The 26,695-nt window shown below is 46.0% G+C and overlaps 2 protein-coding genes across 28 annotated transcripts in view; one reads left to right on the top strand and one right to left on the bottom strand.

Annotated features, from left to right (window-relative positions):
- Window positions 1–26,695, top strand: part of LOC135917748 (uncharacterized) — a 162,631-nt gene that overhangs the window by 90,405 nt on the left and 45,531 nt on the right. For 8 of the 27 annotated variants that reach the window (XR_010569397.2, XR_010569395.2, XR_010569393.2 and 5 more), the window contains one exon: window positions 10,898–10,947. The exons of the other annotated variants lie outside the window; for them this stretch is intronic. The gene's annotated coding sequence lies outside the window, so the exon portion shown is untranslated. The remainder of the gene's footprint in view (window positions 1–10,897; window positions 10,948–26,695) is intronic. 27 annotated transcript variants of the gene reach the window in all.
- LOC135917746 (uncharacterized) overlaps window positions 23,877–26,695 on the bottom strand; it is a 40,189-nt gene continuing 37,370 nt past the window's right edge. Inside the window, exon 8 of the mRNA XM_065451335.1 lies at window positions 23,877–25,888. Coding sequence (XP_065307407.1) covers window positions 25,797–25,888 — 92 coding nt within the window. The 3' untranslated portion in view covers window positions 23,877–25,796. The remainder of the gene's footprint in view (window positions 25,889–26,695) is intronic.

Raw genomic sequence — 26,695 nt, 5'->3', positions numbered from 1 at the left:
TTGTAATTAATTTTCTACAATAGCATATTTAACGCTTTGGCTATGAATAGACGGTATCATCAATTTGTTTTCGAAATGTTGATGAGCAATAAGCATAATTTAAGCGGTTCTATCTCTTTTTTTATGTATAATTTTTTTTCCTACACAGAAACCAATAAACCTTCGATGTATTGCAGGCTTTGCATCCTTTTTGTACCTGTATGAGCCCTGGCTTTAAAAGGTAACTGCATATTTCACTTACTTGGATGCATAGAATTTCTTTTGTTTATTCTGGTCGTAACATATTGCGATATTCGAAGAGACTACTTTGCCGTAAACATCCCTGCCTTTCCTTGCTTCTCTCTCTACCTCCTGTAAAATAAATGCAACAGTGTGAAAAACAGGCGAACACCTTGTTTTTATAAACAGTAGATACCATATTAAGCAAAAGCAAATCAAAATCGTGCAGTGAAATGAGCCGGTTGCATGCCTTCCTGTGAATGGTAGCATCTGTTCAAGTGCGGATGGTTCTTGCGCGTCCACAGCTAAGAAAGTGTACAGGCGTATCACGAGACACAGGCCGTGCCCAACAGGACGGAGGCAAAGTTGCTAATGAGTTTGCAATTACATGTAATACTATCCAAACTCATATGACCATATCTCGTCATTACTGTCTCTATAAAATAAGTATCGTGCAACTTGCAAGGTGTACAAAGACCGCATGATATTTGTGTATGTGAATCATGTTTTTGTCAAATTGTGAGATGCAGATGCTTGCTGTTTTATTCCGCGGCGTGTTCTAATGGCATGTGTGCGCAGGCTCCTCGAAATTCTACTGAGCCTAACTTGCTCAGACCCAAGCTTGCTCGGACTGATATTCACCAAATTTCTACTCATCCGAGCTTGTTCGACTCATATTCATCGACATTTTACTCAGCTAAACTTGATCTGACTCATATTCACCAAATTTGTAATCAGCCGAACTTGCTCAGACTCCTATTCATCAAAATGTTACTCAGATAAGCTTACTCTGACTCATATTCACCAAATTTCTACTCAGCCGAGCTTCTCAGACCCAGGCTCACACGAACTCAGCCTCACACGAACTCAGCTTCAAGGGTCGGGCCAAGTCTTAGTGAGTTGATGTTCGAATGAGTTCGCCTAGCTACGTATACTTAAATGAAATTAAAGTTGTGACTGGCGCGCTGCATAAGCAGACATTGTATAGTCCGTGTTGCATCGGATTAAAGAGTATTGTACACATTACAATTACACATGACAACACAAATTCCATTGTGCGTTCTGTGATCACATACAGGTAATACGCAGCTTCCTTCAAGGGCAAACGTCAGCGGGTTAGTGGTTGCTGCTAAATTTGGTGCAAGAATATGGCTAGGAGCAGGAGCTACTTATGCGCAATTACTAGCTATATACACATATCATTTCTTCGGAAGCTGTCGCTAAGCACGGCTAACGCGAGGGTCTCTGCGCTGATTTGACGACTTCACTGCAGCCGAATTCCGAATACTGCATATGCGATGAAGGACACCTACGTGGGCTTGTTGATAGATCCTCTTGTAGTTTGTTGTAGCATAGGCAGAACGGCACGGACACAAAAAGCACACGAGACATGCACCCATATTTTTCGCTCCAATCACAGCATGTGAAACAGCCTTTACGCAGCGCGCAGCCGGAGCATGCGATTCCTCTTCCACTCCCTCTTCCCCTCTGCCTCCCTTCACCTCACCGCAATCCTCCTCTCACTCCTTGACGCACACACCCACAATTCACCCCCTTACTTCCCTTACACCGCCCGCAGCGCATTTCTTCTATAGAAGTATACTTTCAACCAATGGTCCAGTGATTGAAGGATCGGATAGTCACAAAGAATTTAACGCTTCAAATACGATGTGCCACTGCATAATCTGCAGCGGTCGGAACGGCTGCCTAAGTTGCCGGAAAGCGTCTGTACGCCCAAGATTAGGGCGCGACGAAGAAAAGAAAAGAAAACAAGTCATCGAAGATAATTCTCACAGTGGTCGAGGAGCGCTAGTTGCATCTCCCGATCCTCGCTGGCAAGCCAAGTCTCCCACTGCTCCCTTCCGGAAAGTTTGCCGGCTATTTTTGGTGTATTAATTTTGGGTGGCGAATAGCTTTGCAGACTCCGTAAATCAAACGAACCAACGCAAAACTTCTGAAGCACACTGTTGGTGTCGATAACAGTGTTTGATGATGGCGACACAAATTATCGTCGACATGTACTGGTAGACGACATGACATCGTGAGAACGAGGTCGGTGGTGGTTTCGACAAATATACGGTTTCACGACGATGAAATGGCGACGACGTCGATGACAACGCAACGACGGCAGTGTGATCGGGATGGAATGACGACAACGGAAATGACATAGGCGGGTCAGTGCCTGTGAATCTGCACGCTCTTCTCCGATCGTTTACTCTGCGGAACCAATTTACTCCTCCGACCATTCGCTTTCAAGCACTGCGGCAGTCGGTTCAAGCGAAGCGGTGGTGAGTAGGCAAGACGAAACGACGCATCTCAACAACCGCCGAGCAGTGGATTTTGGCAACGAACGCACCCGGCAACCGAGACGACTGAGAGAGAGAGAGAGAGAGAGAGAGTAAAACATCTTTATTAATAATATTTGAATGGCGAGAGCAGTGTGGGAGGAACCCTCAGTCCAGGGTCCCTAAGATGATTCCGGCGATGTTTCGAGCCCGTTGTATCACAGCTCGGAGGACCTCGGGAGGTCCGTCGCGGAGGGCATCGTCCCACAGCTGTTTGTTGCGTAGGGGGTAAAGGAGAGTTGGTAAGGGTGGAAAAAGGTTTGCAGTGCACTCAATCGTGACGCGGAAGATTGTGGGCGAGCTGCCACAGCCAGGGCAACGATCTGCATAACAGTGTGGGTGAGAAACGCGTCACAACGCCGCCACCGACTACAACACCTAAACCTCCGGACGCCACAAAGCTCTCGCGTGAAAGCATGCGCGTATAACCCTCTCTGTAACTCGCTTGCGCCAGAGCGCGTGCCTGTGCATCGGCGCAGAAAGCGGAGAAAGTCCGCCGATCACCACTAAAACAGACGAGCTTTAAATAAATCTACCGGGCTCAAATAAAAAAAAAAAGTTTAAAGGTGAATCAGGCTCAAGTTGAAGTCGATTAAATACCATAATATACACAGTAGTACACTATAATATACAATAATAATAATAATAATAATAATAATAATAATAATAATAATAATAATAATAATAATAATAATAATAATAATAATAATAATAATAATAATAATGGTCCCTTTGTTTACAAACGTGCAGGTTGCTTACACCTTTTCAAGCCGATGCGCCCTCTCGCGCATACGTGCCATTTACTCAATAGAATCCTTCTCTCTCTTTCTTTCTTTCTTTCTTTCTTTCTTTCTTTCTTTCTTTCTTTCTTTCTTTCTTTCTTTCTTTCTTTCTTTCTTTGTCTCGTATTCGTGTTCCATGGGAGTGCTCCGCGGGCGTCCGTTGTGTATAGATGGCGCACCGAGGTCCGCATCCCGGACTCGCGTGCTTCGCGTTCCGGAGCTCGGATTCGTTCGGTTCCTTTGTTCCCCGGTGGCACCGCTCCAAGTCGGAACTCTCGCTACAGCGCGTTCTGACCACGCTTCCTCAGCGTGAAAGATGATCAAGGGCAAGCGAATCGGCCGGACTGCTCGTCGCATTGTTCGGCTCGCACGGGCGCGCGCGTAAAAGCTCGACTTTCGAGTTCGCTTTCCCTGCGCAGCTCTGTGGTGCACACGTGGGGATGAATGCATTCCACGGGGATCACCTTTCCTATGCAAGGCGGCCGTTCAGTTTCGCTTGCTTTAAAGCGAAAGTTTCTTTGGCGAACACTACCGGACTTTTCTGACCGCGGTCAGTGATGCTGGTGCTTTCTTGCCGAATAGCATAGGACAGCACCCACATAACGAATGGGCTTATACATAGACTTCTGGTACTACCCCTACGGTTGTGCCGGAGACCGGCTGTGTTTTCTAGAGAAATACGATTTATTTATTTATTTATTTATTTTGTAGTGAATATTTATTAATTTATTTGGATATTTACATTGTCCGAGGGCATTACATCGATGAATATGAATGCATATGACGTCGTTGGCAGTCGTCTTGAATTTAGTGGCGTCACAGATGGTAGCGATGGAGGCGGGAAGGTAGTTCCAGTCGTCTGGGCCGGTACTGGGCCGATACCGCAGATTGCATAGTGAAAAGCGGGCCGTTCCCGGAGGACAGCATGCTGCATTTATTTGCCCCGCTTAACGAACGCCTCGATTCACATAGATTGTAACATCTCCGTTGTATCTGCATAATTTCTTTTTCAGAGGATCTGCATTCGCGTTCTGAATCTTTCTTTCAGCTTGAAGGTAAGTACCTTAGTATGAATTGTAGCAGGAACAGAAGAAAAAAAACTGTACAGAACAGCTGTTCCGTGTAAGCATATTAAAGTACAACTTAAAATGGTTTTGAATGGCTAGTTTCTATAAAACTAGTGCTGTCCCAAGTGTATTCACGACAGAATGAAACCCTAACGAAGCAGCGCTTGGCTTTCGGTACACGACGCGCCGTATATAACCGCGGCCGCGAGAAGCTCTTCACCTGCGCAGATAATTTGCAGTGTTCACGACTTCGCGTCCTGCTCTCATTTTTTTTTCCGTATTGGCACACCTTAGTATTCCGATATCATGCCGCCGGAGCGCTGCAAGCCTCTGCTTACCTGCAATGCTCGTTGTTGAACGCGTGGGGACAGAGACACTGCAGTGAAGAGACCGCTGGTGGCTTGTAGAGAGGCGCCGCTGTAGTGCACGCTCCACTATGTGCGCCGCCACAAATTCTTATTTAGGGACATTCCACTCGCTCTGTGTAACGACATGTGAAGGAAAGGCATCTGCAGCTGCAGACATCCTTGAAGTAGATATATTTTTATTTGGGGATGCGCTGCTAATGGCGAGTTCATCTGGGCGAACAAAAGCAGTTTCATAAAATCAGCGCCCACTCCAGAGCTCGCACGGTTCTTTGTGGCATCTATACGTAAACCCGGTGTGAAGTATCGCCAGACATACTTGAAGACACTTAAGTTTCCTCCTGTTAGCCCAAAGAAATTGGTTTTAGAGCACAGAAAGTAGCTCGCTGGAAGGACGCTTGGGGTTCCCGGCGGAAAACGAAATTTCGACGAAAACGAAACGGAGAAAATTTGAAGGAGGCTGTGCCACATTTGCGCGGAAGCAAGGAAGCCGCTGACGTAAAAATAATTAAATGCAGAAGAGTAGAAGGAAGGCGAAGTACTATGCAAAAAAGAATGACGGAAAAAAATTACCCTGTGATAGTTTGGAACGCAATAACAAGTAGGTTTCTTGTACACCAAAGTGCACTGTCATGTGCAGTGTCAAGAGTTGTATGGAACAGGCGCGTCCGATAGGGAAAAACAAAATGTTCTAAACAGGCGAATTAAGCAACATGACAACGACGTCAAAAAGAGGACGTGGAAATTCTGGTAACAGAATGAAATCTGTCTTCTTTGCATACAACTGATATCTCCGAATATTCAGTGTACTATCAATACCTTTGCCAAAAAACGACGGGAATCTCAGTCCTATGTACGTCAAATCACTCCGACTGATACCCAAGCCTTCTCAAGCTGGCGTCCGTATGGGGTGCAGGAATGCATTTTTGTTTTCATTTTTTGGTCAGCGACAACCAAGAATGCTACCGCATGATCGTCCAGTAAAGAATTTCCAGCCAATCTTACCTTTAGCGTGTCATGGTTTCTTGCTAAATTTGTCTCAGTTGAGTCAGTTTCAGCAGTCACGCTGCTGTATGCCGTGCTGTATAATTAGGCTATGAGGCCCAGTCCGGCGCCATTAGAGACACCTTTTGTCTAGTGTCGAAACACCGGGAAATAACGGGACAAACCGAGAACACCGTCGACAACAGTGCCTTGACGTTTCTGTTACGGCCTATTCCCATTCTTTAGCGCTGTTTCGACTTCTACGTGTGCCAGCTGGTGCGCGTCAACGCTGCAGTATTGTCTGTAGTTCTGATGAAGTGTTCCTAGACTCCTTTTTTTTTGTGTGTCAATGCAGGCCTGGCGTTTTTTATTTTCTTTCTTTTTCTTTTTAGTTAACATGATTGTCCTGGAGCGCTGAAGTCGACTCCGTAATAGCGTGGGACGATCTCTGCATAATAAGGTCACCACTCTTTCTAAAAACTGCCTAAAGAGTTGGTTTGCATAATAAGAAGACTTAAAAGCACTTCCTGTTGGGTTAGTTGGTAGCTGTTCATTATAAAATATAGAGACGCCAAATAAACGGACGCACACAAGAGAAGAGAACGGGACAGTTGCGAGTGGCGCCCTGTCCCGTTCTCTTCACTTGTGGGTGTCCGTTTATTTGGCGTCATTATATTTTATAATAATAAGAAGATGATAGAACACGGTAGTCATACACGTTTTTTATGCTAATTACGTTAAATGTTTTACGAATCGTTCACAATAGATTCGCAATATTCAAGGCTGGCGACATGTGGAATGCTTTTTTTTTTGCATTATTGAAACTTGTATCTAGGTATGCATTGTATGTTGGATTTAGTTGTCGTTAACCAGGCTAAGCTACAATAATTAGTTCCAGAAAAGAACACTGCATAATGCATTTGAATTTTAACGTTTCAAGGAAGAGACCCACGGCTCCGCGACATTGCATCGCTGACTGATGCAAGGCTTTTACACAGCGTGAAATATGTGTATACCATGTAAGATTTGAAGTACATGTTACACCGAGCAATGTATGTTTCTCAACTATTTAAATTAATCATCGCCACATTTAATGACGTGTTCTGTTCTCACTTCCTTGTTTCTGGCGTGAAAAAAAGGAAACATAACTTTTGGTTTTAAGCGGTTAATTATAAATGAGTTCGACATGGACCAGTTAACAATTTATCAAGTATGAGGTTACATTTAATTGCGAGCTTGTTCTCGTCAGGACCAGAAATAATCATGGTGTCATCATCTTCGTACTATATGACGAACTTTACAGTTGAATAGATGTTTACAATGCTGTTAATGTACACGTTAAACAGAAGTAGTCCCAACACGCTTTCCTGCGGTATGCCTGTTGTTATTGATAATAAAGGTGATTTGTGTTTCCTGATACATTCACATGGACTTTTGTCAGATAAGTAAGACTGTATTAAAGTTAGAGGGCTTCTTCCACTAATTCTTCACTGTACTCCTTTTCGGCACGGTGGCTACATTGTAATGTAGTTATTTTCGCTACTGTTTAATGCGATCTCGTTGCTGATTTAGAACTATCTGTTTTCCACTGCGGCGCAAACGTTAACGAGTGTTCTGTGATCGAATGCTGTTCGCAGTCCTTATCTTAGGGCTCGCGCTTCGTCAATTTGTCATTTCACATGTGCATAGTGCCTTGGGGCGCCGACAACGTAAGTTTATTCCATTCCAACGTGATTATAATCTGTGTTTGTGATTATAATCGTATTATAATAAATATTTTTATTTGGTTTGACTTTATCATGCATAATGAGTGAGTACACATCGTCTTGAGATGGGACGTTTTGCTGGTTTTTGTGACGTTTTTGTGACGCCTTTTGCTGGATATGCAACTATTTGAATGGAAGATCTTTCTTTATTTTGACTGAAGATGGACCAACGCCATCTAGCTATACCAGTCGTGGTGTACCGCAAGGCGGAGTACTCAGCCCTACCCTTTTCAACCTGGTGCTCGTTGGTCTCGCTGATTCGTTACCGCGAACCGTACAACTCTCCGTATATGCAGACGACATTTGCATATGGGCTTCAGGCGTGACACGTGTACAAGTTCGCGCACGACTTCTGAAAGCCTCAACAGTTGTGTCAAGATACCTAAGAAGACAAGGCCTGGAGCTTTCCGCTGAGAAATGTGCACTGGTTGCTTTTACTCGCAAATCGATGGCCCCGTATGCTTTGCGGATTAATGACCAAATTATACAATATAGACGAACGCACCGATTTCTTGGCGTCATCATTGATAGAGACTTGTCTTGGAGCCCTCACATCTCGTACATGGCAAAGCGTTTGGCCGCCATTGTGGACCTTCTTGCGTTTCTCGGCGGCAAGTCCTGGGGCGCAACAGTACCATCAATGTTGCAACTATATAAAGCACTGTTTTTGGGCTTCCTGCGGTACAGCTTACCTGTAATAGGAAATACTTGCACCACGAATATTCGCAAACTACAGAGCGTGCAAGCCCAAGCACTCAGGACTTGTCTCGGTCTTCCCAAAACTACGTCATCGATTGCGACAGTGGCCATAGCCAGAGACGCTCCTTTGACAGTATACATTGATACAGATGTCCTGAGAGCGCACATCCGACACTTGACTCGGATTCCCTCACACCATCTTGCTTGCTTGCCAGCAAAGAGGCCACTTTCAACCTTTGCTAAAACTATTCAAAGACATCAATCGTACTTGCCATCAGGATTTACGCCCGCTGCACGATTGTCAGATCCATTGTGGTGTCTGCACCGGCCGGAAGTTGAACTGACAATTCCAGGAATCAGAAAGAAAGCTGGAGCGCCATTGCAAGCTTTGAAACAAGCAACTTTGGAGCACATTCACAACGTGCACAGATTCCGCCAACATGTATACACGGACGGTTCAGTAAAACTCAACAGCTCTGCTGCTGCAGTCATATTCCCAGCACAATCTGAGGAAATCAAATTAAGAACTTCATGTGTGACCACATCGACGGGTGCAGAACTCGCGGCGCTCCGTGCTGCACTTGATTTCATTAAGCAGAAGCCACCGCAACAATGGACAGTCTTTACTGACTCCAAGGCAGCCCTTCAGTGCATACGAAGCCCAATGCGCCACGGACCGAATGAACAACTGGCCTCAGAAATTCGGCACATATATCACCAAAGCTATGACAAGGGACACAACATAATCTTTCAGTGGCTTCCAGGACATTGTAACATCAGCGGGAATGACCACGCCGACGAAGCCGCCCGTTCTGCACATGAAAGTGGTCAACGAGTCTTCATTCCGCTTTCGCGAACAGACGCTGCGGCTCAGCTGCGATTGATGACCCGTGAGTGTACTTTGCCCCTGTGGGACTCGAATGTTTTCACAATGTGTCGGTTGCGTTCGTTGTCTCCGGACATACGGATGCACCTCCCGCCTGGATTACCCCGACGTGACCAGACTATGCTCTACCGTCTGTGGCTAGGCGTTGCCTTTACAAACGCCTATGCTTTCCTCATAGGAATGGCCAACAGCCCCACGTGCGACACATGTAACATCGACGAGACGCTCGCACACATTATCTGTGTCTGCCCGCGATACAGTGCTGAGAGACAAGTGATGTGCAGAGTGCTGGACCAGTTGGACAATCGTCCACTTTCAGAACTAAAAGCTTTAGGCCAATGCTCCGAAAGAACATCCGCGTTGAAGGCCTTACTCGCGCTAGTAAGGTTCTTGCGGTCCACGGGGCTTCACGACAGACTCTAAGAATGCCGCCCCCTACCGCTCTGTAGTGTACGCGCTTGGTTCGTGCTTGTCTCCCTTTCTTTCTATCTCCCCCTTCTACTCTGTTTCTCTTTTTATCCCTCTTAACCCTTCCCCCTGCGCAGGGTAGCCAACCGGAACTACCTCTGGTTAACCTCCATGCCTTTCTCTACATTATTTTCTCTCTCTCTCTCTTTTGTGACGTCATGTGACAGAGAGGCGAAGTGAGCGTAGCCCCCAGAATGTTTGATCAATCTCGGAGGGCTAACTATTAACGCGATTTTTGTAAGACCACACACGTCAGCGAACTCGCCGCAATATCCTTCTTTCCTTCCCTCCTCTCTCTCCCTGTGATGTTTGCTTTCCCCTTTCCCATTCCCCCGGTGTAGGGTAGCCAACCGGACGTTATTCTGGTTAACCTCCCTGCCTTCTACTTTTCTCTTTCCTCCTCCTCCACGGAGGGCTAACGGAGGAAATGGAATAGAAACAGTTGGAAATAGAGTTAAGTTACAGCGCCCTTGGTTATTTCTGCGTTTGCGTTTGGTGTACTAAATAAGAAAGAAAAGTCTTTGTCGTGGCGCAGTTGCAGGTTCTGGTGCGTTTTCTTGGGCGCTTTATATACCACCGTCGTGATGACCACATGATGGCGATGATTTATTTCTACGGTCATTTGTCTCTGGGCACCACGCAGCTGGGCACTTGTGACGCGGAGTGCGCAATTAGAAGCTGTCGACTGTCAGTTAAGCTAACATGTTAAGCTTGTCATTACAGCCAGCATCTCCTTCCTTTGTAGTTCTTCTGCCTGCTTGATTGCGATCTAATAAGATTTTCCCTCGACAAGCCTGCGTTGTGAGATTATTTGGAGTGGCGTGTGCCATTACCGACAGCCTTTTTTCTTCTTCTTTTCTGTGAGTCAGATTTAGTTTCGAAGTTTATTGGACCGAGCGACTTTGTCCTTAAGCAGAAAGTTTAATCGATTAGCTCTAAGAATGGCGAAATGTGGGTCCTAATGAAAGTCATTCTCTTAAGGACTACACTTACTTAACGTTAAATACGTAACACAATGGGAAAAAGGCAGCTCATTCTATATCGCACTGCACTCGCCGTATTACTTCGCTTTTCTCTGTGTGACGTTGACAACATCGAAAATAATTAGGCCACGCTCGCCAGCTAAGTGCACTTCGCGCTGTTAACTTAATCAGTGGAAGGCGAGAATTAGATCACGAAGTGGGCTTGCGAATTTACTCAGGTCAGCCGAGAACCAAAGACCCACTGGTGGCAAAGGGAGCGTATAGGGCTTTATTTCATGTGTGATACCATAGCTGAAAGATAGGTGCTAATGTGTGTTCGTTTTGCTTGTCCAGTGCCTCCCCTCCGGCTTTGATCAAGCATCAGCGCACGGAGCGTTGTTATGGTGAGGTATATATATATATATATATATATATATATATATATATATATATATATATATATGTGTGTGTGTGTGTGTGTGTGTGTGTGTGTGTGTGTGTGTGTGTGTGTGTGTGTGTGTGTGTGTGTGTGTGAGAGAGAGGGAGAGATAACTTCTGTGTGATAACTTCGGGCGTCGAGTAACGGAGAAGCATTCCCAGGCTGTCAGTTAAACTTCGTCTCGTCTTGCCGGCGTATCATTGATGTAATGAGCTGTACACAGCAAGTGGATTCTCACGGCAGATTTTTTTTTTTTTCGCTTAGCCACCCATGACCCGTGAGCTTTGCCATTTTCTTTTCATGTAGAAGTACACTGATTCAGCGCAACAGTTACGCTCGGCGGTTTTTATGTAAGGTGGTCGAGCTTGTTTACCAACTTACTTTGTCAGAAGTGCGATGATGGCAAAGTAGTTAAGCGATAATAATGAAAAAAACAAAAACAAATAGAGAAGCTGTATCACAGGCACTAGCGCTGGCCCTCCAAAAAAAACAACGGCGCGTCTAACAACGCAGAGCTTGCCAATAAGAAAACGAAAAAAAAGAAGCAATTTGGTATAATTTGTTGAAACATAGAAGAAATGCATATGTTTAGACTTGTGTTGTGATTCTCGGACACAAATGCACTACGCCTGTCAAAAATTAACCGCGAAGGCTTTATGCACCGGCGAACTTACCTGGAATCAAAATGTTTGTGCTAACCAGCTTGCTGATCACGTAACTGCTTGATGAAGATGTCGCTTCCTTCGCGTATTGGCTCAGTAGACCACTGGAGTTACTTGGAGGGAAATGCCGAGCAGCGAGGGTAGTTGAGAAGGACGAGTCTCAACGAAAGCAGAATCAATGAACTCGCAAATATTGCTGGTACTGGTCGTCATTGGTTCTCTCTGAAGTGTAGAAAAGTGTACAGCTGGCCAACTTGGTTGACGTTGATATTGCTTGCAGCTCAATAGTGATGCAAGCCTACCAGAGAGAAATATAAAGCGTAGGCACTGTATAAGAACTGACAGTTTTATTAGGAACGTGCATGTATGCGTGTTCAGGCTGACCTTTTGCATTTATTCGTTGTTGTTCTTAATAAATTTGTCACTTGTTAATCAGCGCCTGTCCTTTATGCTCGCCTCCCCTTTGAATTACAAGTGCGATTATTCTTTCTGGAAAACGAGAACTCCTCGTGGGCTGATCATAAAACCATCACTGCTCACAAAGAACAACTGCATTTGATTAGACTAATGCATCACTTGAGCAAGCGTCTGCGCATTCTCCTTCAGAATAACCATGGACACAGCCTCTCAGCGAGAATGGAGGGGGCTGGCACAGTAACCCGGGTGTGTCCCACCCGATATTATTTTGAGCTTCTTTGGTACGCCCACCCTTATCGTTTATTCTACGCCTGTGAACCAGAGTTTCAAGGACGAGAGTAAAACGCGGAACGAACCAAGCAGCGCTTAGAGTGTTAGCGGCCGCATATACACGTACTTCGAAACCTAAGTAAGCAAACAAATAAACAAACAAAGAGATGAATAAACCAAGCCGACTTTAGAGCGCAGCTCTGCAGAACTACTTCATGCGAAAGTCAAGCTGCGGGAATACGTCTACTACAGCGTAGTCGTGACCACGATGGAGCCATTATTTGAACGCGTTTTGCCCTTGAGGAAGAGGTCGCGAAGCACTGTTAAGAATACGACCTGACGGGAAAGCAACGAGAAAGAACAAACTGTTATCCTTTAACTGTTCTCTATTCCGCAGCTTTTGTGGTTGCTGGCTGCAAGCCAAGTCGAGTTCGCCCACGTGTTCCTTGTTTTCTCTTTCGCTGCCAAGAGCTCGGGAATCTAAACGTCGTCATTGTCTGTGTTTTTGGTACGCCTTCGGGAAATCGCCGAGATGCCTAACAACTCGTGTCTGAAATATTCGGTGCAGCGACCATTTTATTTGCATTCATTCAAGCCGCTTACATTTGATATTGTTTCCTTTTTTTTACTTTCCCGACGAAGAAAACAAGACGGGAACGGAGTATGTGTATATGCCTATACACTCGCTTCAGTGCTCGGGAATCAGGGGCACAATTCACAAACTCTATCGCTCGTAGTAGCTATTCGTCGTTGGCCTGCCGTCTGCACTAATATTACGTAGTATTATATTAACGGCACAGGACCTGTATTCGTAAAACTGTGCTTAAGCTAGAATCGTTCTTAAAAGTAGCTTCCGGCCTACCATGGTGTTAGCTATATTGTTAACAAAGGCGACCGGTTAACGACAAACAGCTCTTCAACCGAAAAACTTTACGTTATTTGGCTGCCAAATTGTGGAGTGGAAGGAGAAAATTTTATTTTCGGCTTGATATTAATCGAAATAGCCATAGCCAGATCGACTTCAGGACCCGTATTCACAAAGAGTTGTTATGCTGATTTGTTCTTAAGATAAAATTTTGGCCAATCCTGATACCGGACATATGATTAGCGAAGATGGCTTGCAGATGGCAAAGAGCACTTACGAACGAAATGTTTTCACACCAACTCTTCATGTTCATGTGGCGGTGCCGTATGGTTGACAGTAAGCATTGCAGCGCCCTCTTCGAGTCGCAGAAAATGGACCATTTGTATGTTGGTTTATCATTAAGGTAATGTGTAGTTCGACTCGAAGCGCTGCCACTTCTTCTGCCGTCGACATTGTCAAGTGAGGCGTGCGTTTTCTTTCACTTTCCCTTTGCACTCCTCCTAACCCTTACATCCCCCATACCAGTGCAGGGTCGCAAACTGGAAACGCGCTTTTGGTTAACATCCCTGCCTTTTCTCTCTCTCCCTCTCTCTCTACGAACGAAATGCTTCCTGAACTCGGCCCCAGATATTATTCTTGGCATGCCAGAGAGAGAGAGAGAGAGAGAGAAAGGCAAAGGAAAGACAGGGAGGTTAACCAGAGATTATCTCCGGTTGGCTACCCTGTACTGGGGGAGGGGCAAGGGGATGCAATAGGTGATAAAGAAAGAAGGATAAAAAAAGAAAAACATACCTAAGCACACACACGCACGTACACATGAACTATTTCTGTGGGCACTGTCACGCAGCCCGCAAAGGCGTTCCTAGTCTTACGCAGTGTCACCGTACAGTCCTACGTCACACAGGGTATAGTCACAATTTGTCGGAAAGTCCCGTGTCTTTCAAGTATCGCAGCAGCGCCTTCATAGCGGATCGCGCTGATGTTCGCGTAGGTCAGGTTCCAAGGATCTTGTTTTCGGTCATTGGGCGCTTGTCGAGTTTGTCTAAGGTGGCTGAGAGGACTGCTCTTTGTGGGATAAAACTAGAGCACTGACAAAGAAGATGCTCGATCGTTTCGTTGCACCCGCAGAAGTCACACAGTGGGTTGTTGGCCATTCCGATAAGGAAAGAGTAGGGCATTTGAAAATGCTACCCCAAGCCATAGACGGACAAGAAGGGTGCAGTCACGTCGTGGAAGCTCGGGCGGAATATGGAGCTGTAAATTAGGGTCCAGGGTATGGAGGCGTGCACTTGTGAAATACCAGATAGAGGCATATGAATAAATATAACTGCCCCAACTCACAAAGCTTCTAATGCGTAAATCCCGTCCTTGACTAGCCATTGCTGCCGCTGCCATCTCGTCCTCACGCATATAGCACTGTTACGAGTAGCGGGCGCTCAAACGCCGGCCATTCAGGAAACATACGTAGAAGTTTTGTTCATAGGGACCGAGGTTGTATGCTCAAGCCCGCAGCACATTAGCTAGCAAACAGTTAGAAGAAACAAAGTGTTCTAACCTTTACCCGATCAGGCCAAGCGTTGAATACTCCTAGAAGCATCGAGTGCCTTGTAGTTATTATCAGCAACCTCCCGACTGTCGAAAGCCGTTCTGCCCAACAGCTTCACACCTAATATGAAACTGTACGGCACACGCAGCTGCACGAAGCATAAACGATTGAAGACTTACGACCAGTTGCAGACGAATACCTCTAAACAGGTGCTAGTGTCCGGATTCCTAAGCTGGGCACGATTTGGCCACTTCTGTTTCTGCAGCTGCAAGTTGTGCCCCAATGTAATAAAGAAAAAAAAAGAAAGGAATTCAATGCGTGACTGCTAGTTAGTTTAAGCATTATATGGTGATAATCTCGAAATTTTCTTTCTGCCGGTCAGATTAATGCGCACGGGAAAAAACAACTTCTTAATCCCTACTGCGCATTTTTAAGGAACTGTAACTCGTACTTGAAGTTTTTGCCAAAACACATGGTATACGTATAACAAGAGAGATGCGCTTCAAACCAGCAGCATAAGGTATACTCAGACTCGCACGGTTGGAGTATAGGAGAGCTCATTCTGCAGCTTAGAGGGTCAAGGGCGCTGAAGGTATTCGCTGATGCGAGAAATAGGCGTGGTGTTAAAGACCAAGGACATCGACCGCGTTGGCACTTTCTCTCTGTCTGCAAAGAGCCGAGCGTAGCCGCTTCTCAGGAAAATGAATGGAGCTGGCTTCGGCGACTATGCGATGAATTGCTCGGCTTTCCATCGGGGTCGCATTTTCTGCAACATTTCCTTCGGCGTGGCAAAGGCTGAACCAACTTGAGGAAGTAATGAGAATTTATGGTAAAACGTTGCCATAGAAAAGCAACCAAACATATAAACATACCAGTTTCTTAAAAATATCACTCTTAGTTTATAGAAATTTGTCTCTATAGAGCTACTTCTTTATTATGTTGCTTTCACTTAGTGAATTCTAGAAAACAACTAAGAAAAGTACGCAGCAACTGCAATGTGCTAGCCTTTAGTTATGAAAAAGTTATCTGTGGGATCTGCCGCATACTTTGTTTTGTGATTATTTTTATTGTTGTGACACCGCAATGTTGTGCACCAACATTGAGGTGTTTACTGCAAGCCCAAGAAAACTCTTTCAGTATCTTTTCTTTTTCTTTTTTGTTTGCTAATGTAATTGTTCAAATAATTCTTTAATACAAGAAGAGTGGAAATGAAACGAACATTAAATGATGCCGGAGGAGGAGGAGGAAAGAGAAAAGAAGAAGGCAGGGAGGTTAACCAGAATAACGTCCGGTTGGCTACCCTACACCGGGGAAATGGGAAAGGGGAAAGCAAAGATCACAGGGAGAGAGAGGAGGGAAGGAGAGAAGGAAATTGCGGCAAGTTCGCTGACGCGTGTGGTTTTACAAAAATTGCCTTAATAGTCACAGGTGGTCGCACAAACCCGTCGTCCTTAAGAAACACAAAAGTGCCTTCACCGCTTTATGGGCCGACGGGCGATGGGGGCGGTGTTCCAGCAGCACCTGCACAGAAAGCGGCCGATTGTCCAGTTTTTGGAAAGCTTTGGCAAGTTCTTGTCTCTCTAGGGCATATCTTGGACAGTGGCACAGCAGGTGGTCGATGTTTTCTTCGGTGCCACAGACCTCGCATGCTGCACTGTCAGTCACTCCAATTAATGTAGAGTATGCCTTTGTGAAGGCCACTCCTAACCAAAGGCGACAGAGAAGCGTAGCTTCACGTCGAGGAAGTCCGGGTGGAGGTCGGAGCTGCAGGGAGGGGTTTAGTCGATGTAGTCGTGTCAGTCGTAAGTTTTGCGAGTTCCACTCGGTCACTGTGAGGCTGCGTGCCAGGTGTCGAAGCTGCCTTGCAGCGTCAGTCCTTGAAAGCGGAATCGGAACGCTGTGCTCTTCTTGATGAGCTGTGCGAGCAGCGTTATCGGCGGAATCATTGCCACTAATTCCACAGTGGCCAGGTACCCACTGAAAAATGACTTCGTGGCCTTTTTGTTGGACGTCATGGTGAAGTTTCACTACTTCGTATGTCAATTGGTCATGACATCCGTGTCGGAGAACTGACTGCGTGCACTGTAATGCCGGTTTTGAATCACAGAACACAGCCCATTTTCTGGGTCTTTCCGAATCAATGAATTCCAGTGCTCGACGCAGGGCCGTTAGTTCTGCCGCCGTTGAGGTCGTGACATGCGATGTCTTGAACCGCAGTGTCATTCCTCGCGTTGGTATAACCACGGCACCACCAGAACTGCACGACGTAGTCGATCCGTCGGTATAGATGTGCAGGTGGTTGCTGTACTTTTCATGCAGAAGAAGTAAGCTCAGCTGTTTTAGAGCAGGGGCCGGTAGATCTGTCTTCTTCTGCAGTCCTGGAATCATTATCTCAACTTGTGGACGGCTCAAACACCACGGAGGAAACGCTGGCGTGGCCGCCGGTGCGTACCCTGAGGTAAACGACGCACGATGTGCACTAACAATACCGCTAAATGTCGAGCGGGGCCTTGCAGCAGTGAGGCTCGCCAAGTGGTGGGAAGGGGTCCTAGCATAATGCCTGAGATGCATACGCATTGTCTCAACGGCAATGTGCGTCGTGATCGGGTAATCGGGTAGCTAGGGCAATGGTTTCAGCCGTTGATGCACTGCGTGGTAAGCCAAGACATATCTTAAGGGCTTGGGCTTGAATGCTCTGAATCGTGCGCAGGTTAGTCTTGCAGGTGTTGGATATTGCAGGCAGGCTGTAGCGCAGGAATCCAACGAACAACGCCATGTACAACTGTAACATAGCGTGTATAGATGCTCCCCAACTTTTTCCTGCAAGGAACCTGAACAGGTGACAGATAGCATTCTGCCGCTTTTTCACGTAATTGACGTGCGGAGTCCAAGACAGGTCTCTGTCAATTACGACTCCCAAGAACCTGTGACTTCTGCGGTATGGTATAAGTTGTCCGTTAATAGATACGCCGTAACCAGACATTGGCTTCCTCGTGAATGCCACCATTGCGCACTTTCCGCATGAAAGTTCAAGTCCTTGTTGACGAAGGTAACAAGATGTCTTTGCGGCTGCCTTCTGAAGCCGAGCACGAAGCTGAAGTCGTGTCACACCTGATGCCCAAATGCAGATGTCGTCCGCATAGATGGAAAGTCGTACGGTGCTTGGCAGGTTGTAAACTAATCCACTGAGGGTGAGATTGAAGAGAGTCGGGCTAAGCACTCCTCCTTGAGGGACTCCTCGGCTACCGTAATGCTCGGACGTCGGGCCATTTTCTGTGTGCATGTAGAATGATCTCCTCTGTAAGTAGCTGGACACCCACATATACATCTTGCCACCAAGTCCGACGGCTTCTAACGTGCTAAGGATGGCTTCATGGGTGACATTATCATAAGCTCCTTTAACGTCTAGAAACAGAGCAGCAGATAGACGCTTACAGGCCTTTTGGTGTTGCACAAAGGTTATCAAGTCAACAACGCTGTCTGTTGACGAACGGCCCCGTCTAAATCCGGCCATAGCTTGTGGATAGATTTCATAGTACTCTAAGTACCATTCCAGACGTGTTAATACCATTCGTTCCATTGCTTTTCCGACACAGCTGGCAAGTGCGATCGGACGGTATGAGGAAATGTCCAAAGGCGACTTGCCAGCTTTGAGAAGTGGAATGAGGCGAGTTGACTTCCACTCTTGCGGAACCGTACCCGTCTGCCAGGAGTCGTTGTACAGGAGCAAGAGTGCCTTCCGAGCTTGGTCTCCTAGGTTACACAGGGCACGGTATGTAATGCCGTCAGGTCCTGGCGCTGAAGAACGCCTGCACAAAGCCAGCGCAGCTTCTAGTTCTTCCATAGAAAAAGGGAATTCCATGCGGGGATCGCGTGAGAACGGTGGGTGGTCGAGGGTTCCCGTACCCGTTCCATCGGAATTTGCCTCGCCAGCAATCTTTCTGCAGAAAGATTCAGCGACGTCAATTTCTCTACATTGTAGATAAAGTGCCAATGATTTAAACGGGTGGCGCTGACCAGAGGTTGTGCGAAGGCCACGAACAGTCCTCCATAGAAGCGACAATGGTTTTCGCGGATCCAGGGACTCGCAAAAGGATGCCCATTGTCGCGAAGCCAGCTTGTTCATGTGACGCTGTATTTTCTTTTGTGTTCGTCTAGCCAATCTCAAATCATGATTTGACTTCGTGCGTCTATATCTTCGCTCCGCACGACGGCGAATGGCTCGAAGTTTTGATAGTTCAATGTCGAAATCGGTGCGGGAAGAACTCGTCGAAAGCAGATGCGTGGTTGTTTGTATGGCATCCTTTATCGCGCCCTGTAGGTTATAAGAGGTGCCGTCACGACAACAGTCTTCCATTATTATTTTGTATTTAGGCCAATTGGTGCTCTGGACGGTTCTGGAAGACTTGGAACTAGTGAAACCTTCGATCTTCAAATAGGTTGGGATGTGGTCGCTACCCCGTGTTTCTAAATCGGAAAACCAGTGCACTCTTCTCGAAAGCGACCGTGACACGAAGGTTAGGTCCAAGCAGCTGCCGTTTACAATTACAAAAAGCTCACGTTTACAATTCTTGGAGCCTATTTATCTCCAACAAGCCGTCTAGATTGTGAGCGCCTACGGGGAATTTTGACATCTACTCCAGAGCCGTGGGTGCTCACTGGTGACTTTAACGCCCACCATTACCTATGGGGAAGCTCTAAAGTTAACTCTAGGGGCAGAACGTTGGTGTCCTTTGCCTCTGAACGGGAATTTAGCTTGTCAAATGATGGTAGCCCTACTTATCTAAATGATGCCGGAAAGCTGGGCAATGGGCAATGATGTGCATTCGCCTAACTTTATTTTATTTCCTTGGTTTTTCATATGCACTATGTACTTTTGCCGCTGGGAAAGATTAGGCCCAAAATACACGAATAAAAAAAGAAATGACGAAGAAGCACTCTTGCATGCTAACCTTTGTTCAACAATTGTGCATTGTTGTAGGTTAGCCTTGTCCTCTAAGCACAGGAGGGTTTGCCGACTACAGAAGAGAATTAGCCGTGTGGGGAAACAAGCGTAGAAATTCTCGGCCAAACGCCACAGCACCACTGACTTTATGTGCTAATTTCGGCACCCCATCACTGCTTTGCTTCGCAGCATAAAATAATCAGTAAAGGCATATAGACTCGGGAAGCAATATTTTGTGATGTATTGCCCCGACTTATTGTAAAGCGATGAGAACACAACGTGTGGCCACACCACGCCTTGCCAAAACCGCTGAGCATTCTTGAAAGCCAGAATTTGCAAGAACTTACACTTACAAAAATTATTCTCGTCTTATGTATATAGCCCGTATACCTCCTGTATGCAAGTAAAGTCCGTGAGCGGAGCGCAGACTACTTCCTATAGAGTTTATATTCTCTACACGCTGTCTAGAGCAGTCCTCGAACTTAAGTGTTGAATCTCGAAACAATGATTGTATTCACTATGTCCATAAACACAAGGTGAATTATCTGGTGAAGCGGAGTAGCACTCATTTTGTCTGCCGGTAGTCTACGCGCTGTGTGAATCAACTGACGTAGCTGCACGTAAGTAAAGGCCAGTCAGCGATCGACGCGCATATTGTCATGATGTCAGGCGTATCGTCGGATGTTGTCACTGGTCAGCACGATATCACAGGCTACTTACAAGTCGTCCTCTTGTACAATCACTTTTATAAGACACATTTTTGACCGACGACTGCTGCAGCATCCGCAGCACCACACGGTTTGAGAAGTGCGAGGTGGAGCAGTTTCTTTCTGCAGCTGATTCGTTTCTACACTCGGCGAAATCTGCGCACGTAATCTAGCACTGCCATCCACAACTGCGATTTGCTTTCCTTCGCACCCACTCTGCTGAAAAAAGGTCTCCTTTCCTTCTTCTCCACGCATTACATGACCTGCGTAATGAAATTTTGTGCGTACTATTTCATATTCCCATCTGTAGGTGTAGGTTATATAGGCATGGCCACCTGGGAGAGAGGGGGGGGGGGTAGACCTCTCCGAATTAAAGAACTTCTTTCTTTCTTTCTTTCTTTCTTTCTTTCTTTCTTTCTTTCTTTCTTTCTTTCTTTCTTTCTTTCTTTCTTTCTTTCAGTGCTATTATTAATTACCTTTATTTTTCACCCGGACAAGCGGCCACTTTGTCGCGTAATTTTCGCCAGTGTAGACTACGCCAACCTTGCTGCGCAGCTATTGCAACGGCGCCCCCGCAGCCTTCGTAATATAAACTAGGGCCGAAGTGTTTCTGTAACACAAGAGGGTTTAGTGCTCCAGGAGCACATCCGACGCCAAATAGCAGCAATACCACGAGCAACCGCTGCACTTGTCGCCCTCGCATTTAGTAGTCGCAGTGCTGCCCATTTCCACGGTGACGCTACTAATGGACCATGCGAAGAGTGCGGCAGCCAAAGGAAACTGCGTTATCTACGTTTAAAAATAGAACAGAGGGGCCGCCCTCGCTTGGTTCGCTGAACCAATTAAGTTCGCAAGAGAGACGTCGTGAACACTGTACTTTTACTTCGGGACGCACGTGTGCTGAGCTAGACTCAGCGCGAACTATACTTGCTACTTCAGCGCTCCTGTTTTCTTTGTTCTCCTTGTCCTGCCCTACAGCACTGCTTCGTCGCAATTTTCTTTGTTGTTTGTCCCTATTACCTGCGGAAGCCGATCGCAACGCCAGCCGAGGTAGGCTTTATTTGAAAAAAGTTGGTTTCGAAGAAACGACAAAAAGCCAAGCCTGGTGGAAACGACGGCTTGAGATGAAGGAAATAAGCGAGTAGATCGCACGTGTATCGCGTTACCCGTCGAGCTTATAAGACGCTGAGACATTAAAACTTACCTAGAGCGGATCCAAATGAACAGTTTCTATAGCAAAAACAAGGTGAAACATGCAAATAATTTTGGCAAGAACTCTTTGGCATTGATTTGCCACATTCGCCATATTTATGCTGGGCGCACTGTCGCCATTATTCGGCGAATGCGTTCTCGAACCACTACCACTCACGAATTGCGTTATGGATAATGGTGCACAGTTCGTATTTACAAAGCAGTTCGAGAAATGCTTTCACATGCTCTCGTTACGAAAGGGAGGTATTCATTGAATGTTGCGAATGATATTAAGCGTCGCTGACACAGACTGTGAGCGATGTAAGATATTCTCATACGCTTCGTTTTCATTTTTGTTCTTCAATGTCAGAACTTTGATTCTGGCCGACCTCTAAGTTTTCATAATAAATATATACGTATCCATCTAGCTAAACTGCAGTAATGCACACGGTATAGAAAAATGGAACGTGCGGTGAACTGGTGCATTGAGAGAAAAAAAATAGGGTACTTGCACACTAACAAAGCACGAAATGTCTTGCCGTTTCCCTGCTGACGCTGTGATAGCCATCATTACCAGTCAATTTTACTTCCACTACAAGGCAAATTAGAAGCCTCTCCCATCGAAGTCCTTCCACTGACTGCATACCCCATGCTTGGGAATTTCCGAATCTCATCACACCAGCTAATGCTCTGCCACCTCAACTGCCTTTCCCCCTTTTTTTGGGGCACCAATTCCTCTTAGACAGTCGTGTACCTGCTAAGTAACCTGCACAACCTATTTATAAATCTAACTTTCAATGACGATATCAGCTATACTCGTTCGCTAGCCATACCCGTGGCTCTCCAGGCCACGCCGCCATCTTCCCGTCTCTCAATGTCACGCCAGTCATTTTCATTTCTACCGCTAGTGGCGCTGCCCTTAGTTACTTCTCAAGCTTTATTCGTATCTTGCAAATGTCAGCTCCATAGGTTACTACTGTAATAACCGACTAATTTAGTTTTATATTGGAAGCACTCAAGGGTAATTTATTCCGAGTCGCAACCCTCTTTTATCCCTCAGATGAGCTGGTGAACAAGAATTCAAGCTGAAATTACGATAATTTTAACTAAAGATTGGACATATTATTAATTGTGACATCCGTGAAGCTGCAAAATAGTGACAAACTACAGTCAACGGGTACTTATGAAGCTTCAAAAAAGCCCCACTCTCTACTTTCCTAGTCCCGCACATATGCCTCATCAACAAGAACAGGAAAGACCGTATTTAATCAGCATCGCGAGTACGTCCACTCCATGCACCTCAATGTCGTTCTTACTTCTTAAGTGTCGACGTTGCACAATCCCTAATTACGGTGGTTTTAGCGGCTCGTCGGCCTGGAGTAATTAGTAGCTGTCAACATGGCGCGCGAATTCTCCTTGGCGTATTTGAACACATTAGACGCCCTAATCATCAGCGCATTTGTTGTTCGTTTAGACGTTTTGTGCACGCATTTGCCATGTGATGAGAAGTTAGAGAGAGAGAGAGAGAGAGAGAGAGAGATTTTACTGTTTCAGAAAGAAAGCTTGGGTCAAAATTTCACCCACTGACGCACGCGCGCTCACACTTTTCCTTTCACCCCACACACAAGCACACACTTGCGCATGCGCACAAACATTACATTGCCGTGCCAGCTTCCCCGCAGCACTGGACTGCTAAGCACGAGTCGCGGGATCGAATCCCGGCCACGGCGGCTGCACTTTGATGGGGGCGAAATGCGAAAAAAACCGTGTACTTAGATTTAGGTGCACGTTAAAGAACACCAGGTGGTCAAAATTTCCGGAGTGCCCCACTATGGCGTGCCTCATTATCAGAAAGTGGTTTAAACACGTAAAACCCCATAATATAATCTATACACAGGGCCAACTGCCTGAAATATTGCAGCCCACGAAAGCACTAGCTGGCCATAATCACCATTTTAACAATGCACTCGTTGTCTTTTTTGTATCACTGGAAAGTGAGCTTGGAGTTTTTCTGAAGGACCCATAATAGTACGGGATTGGTGAGTTTGCTTTCTCTGTCTCTCTCTCTCTCCAAACCCACTATAACTGTAAGTGTATGTTGCCAACCATGCACAATATATTTTTAGTATGTCTTGAAACAGCGTATGATCGATGTGAAATTCGAAGCTCACCGTTGCTCACCGTTGATTCGAAGCTCACCTTTCATCTTTTGCGAATTCTTGCACGGCTGCATCTTGTACGTAGTTGAAGCAAGCCATCGGCATTCAATTGAGGCCACCAATGAGACCATAAAAGCACTTATCTTTCCTTTATTTACATATGACGGTGAAGCTTTGATACAGGTGTGACGCAAGATAGGTGTAGCAGATATCAAAGGAAAGTTCGAACAGGTATGCCTACACGCAGTGACTATGTCATTGGGATGTAAACAAATTTCCAGGAACAACAGCAATTCCACTTGGTCAGAAAAGGGTTCCCTTTATAAAAAATTCAGAAACGTATGATGGCATGAGAGGTACTCTGCACAAAAGAATGCAAATACCACCAAAGTATCCACTTTCTTAGAATAAAAGTAATATTGATTACAGTAATAACGTTTCATCTTCGCGTGAAATGTATAAGTATACATCAGACAATTTAGCGCTTCATATTTACTTTAGTTTTTCGACAGTTGCGTATATTAAATGTAAGCAGCAGATGTAATAACAAATGTTGCTCGTATATGTGGGTAACTGCTAGTAGTCAGCACAATTGTATTTAAACCTTTATGCACATATATACAGATAGAACGGCAAGTGTAAGAAACCATTCAACTACGACTGTACAAATTGAAGACAGTGTAATTGCGGGTCCTGTATTTAGGCATCCAAAAAGTTTTAGATAGTACTGCAAACAATTTGAGTGGTTTTCGCTTATATCAGCCACATGTTACAAGACAGGCTTCTGACGCTGGGAGCAGGTGAGACCAACGGAGACTGATATAGCATCTCAATGTAGAGCAACTTAGGTGGCTTGCATTTTCGTCTTGCGTGAGGTGTTAAAGTGTCAATATTTATGGGAAAGGCTCTCACCTACAACGGAACAGCATAGAACATCCTGTTGCAGCGGATAAAAGTTGACTGTGCACGAACAAATATAACTTTTAAAGGAAGACTAGCTTTCCACTGACAGCTTTAAGTATTAAAAATTAGTAACATGCTACAATGAACAGCCGTTAACTTTTAGGAAGTTTTCCATGCGAGCGAAGGTATGGATGAACTTTGCCACGCTTGCGAACTTCACGCTTGGACGCAGTAGTAGCATTGAGCAACTCCGTACTCTTAATGCGCAAAAGCTTAATACTGCGAAAGCGTCACATGGCCCATTGAGCGAAAATGTCGGCGGCTGTAGCAGCGAAGCTTCGCATTGGTTGCGACGCCACCTAACGAGCGCGCCTCGCGCGCTCCTGACGCTGGCTCTCGCTTGCTAGTTCGGGCCTCGACGGAGCAGAGCGGGCGAGAGGGAACACCTGCTGCCGCCGCTTTGCGTGTGGGGAGAGGTCATCGCCGCGACGCCACGTCACCGTCGCTCTCGCTCTCGGAAGCCTGTAGAACGCGAGCTCTCCCCTGCGTTCTAACTGCGCCTCGGTAAGGCCAAATCCAAATGCGTCAAGCATCTCAACGCGCTGGTTTGCCCGCGAGGTCAGTTTATAACTCGAAGGACCGCTCAGAGGCGTTCAGTTGGACATTAATGCTTTCGCATTCACAACTCGTAAGAAGTTCTCAGTTGTCCTCGGATTCTTTAACACATTTCATTTCATTCATTTATTCTATTAACGTAAAGCGCACTACGAGTCCCTTAAGCTACAAACAGGACTTTCCCTTTTATTATGAAATGTGGAAATAGTAATGCTGTTCATATGGAACTCTTATGTAAAAGACTACATCTGCGAACAAGACAGCTCGCGAGCGATACGTCAAGATGAGCGATATATTGCGCATAAAATTTGCTTTGTTCGTCAACCATCTTCGCGAAGAGGTAGAAAGGCACTGAATTATATACACAACGTTGTTCCGGTCCAGCGTCGTGTCACACACGTTATCGACCCCAGAAACCGTTATCATGCGCGGTAGCTGAATTTCTTGCTTGCCGCGATCGATGCTGATGGAAAGCCAGATAACGTCTTGACAGCAGCGCATACAGGGTGCGAAGTCGGCTCCTCGTCTCCATGCTCATCGTGCACACATCACGAACAACGTGACTGCACAGCTTTGGACGATCCAGGCCACGGCCAGCCGTCTGGATGATCCACTGCTGTCCAGTGCTGAAAATAGATAGTCCAGAACATCAGAAATGCTCTATGAAGACTGCAACTACACTAGATAGCGGAAAGAAAACAACTGAGAGTAAACTGTGAAATGGGAGAGGGAAATTGTGAACTGAGAAAGAAAGGGAGGTTAAATGGAAAAGCGGCCGGTTTACTTACCCGACAGAGGAAAGGGGAGAGCTTATAATTGAAAAAAGGAATAGAGAGAGAGAGAGAGAGCTCTATCTGAGGGAGTGACTGGGTTTTCAGCGGCCCTCTGTCTAGAGCCTGGTCACTGGCGAATATCGTCAAGGCCAACTCAACGAAGTACGCCAGATACCCTTATCTTCCGGTGTGGTTGCTTGAGTCCGCCACTCGGCATTTGGGGGTAGAGTGAGGTGGGAAACAGGGGGGAGGGGTGCCAGCGACGGCTCACATTCCCAGAGTATGTGTGGCGAGTCAGAGAGAGAGAGAGGAAGAGAGAAACGGTGGGAAAGGCAGGGAGGTTAACAGGAAGAGGTTCTGATTTGCTATCCTGCACTAGGGTAAGGGCAAGGAGAAGTGTCAGAGTACTCATCGCAGTTAATAGTCTGACACGCCACGCTTACTTAGTGGCATTGCGTTCGAGAGTCACTGGCAATACCCCATATCAGATGGAGTCGAGCGGGTTTTGGTAAACTGTTTCTCTGCGCTTGTCTGATCAATTACCCCTCTCTTCAGTTTATTTGCTACTGATCTTGGGAAATCCCCTACTATCTTCTTAGTAAGAGCAAAAGTGGTTATAAGGTCGTCTGGTTTCGGTTAGGGACGTCAGGCGCCCGCTGG

The sequence above is a fragment of the Dermacentor albipictus genome, chromosome 4 (genome assembly GCF_038994185.2).
Source record: "Dermacentor albipictus isolate Rhodes 1998 colony chromosome 4, USDA_Dalb.pri_finalv2, whole genome shotgun sequence".
NCBI lineage: Eukaryota > Metazoa > Arthropoda > Arachnida > Ixodida > Ixodidae > Dermacentor > Dermacentor albipictus.
Note: the sequence above shows the minus strand (reverse complement) of the source record. Positions and strands in the feature narration are given on the sequence as shown.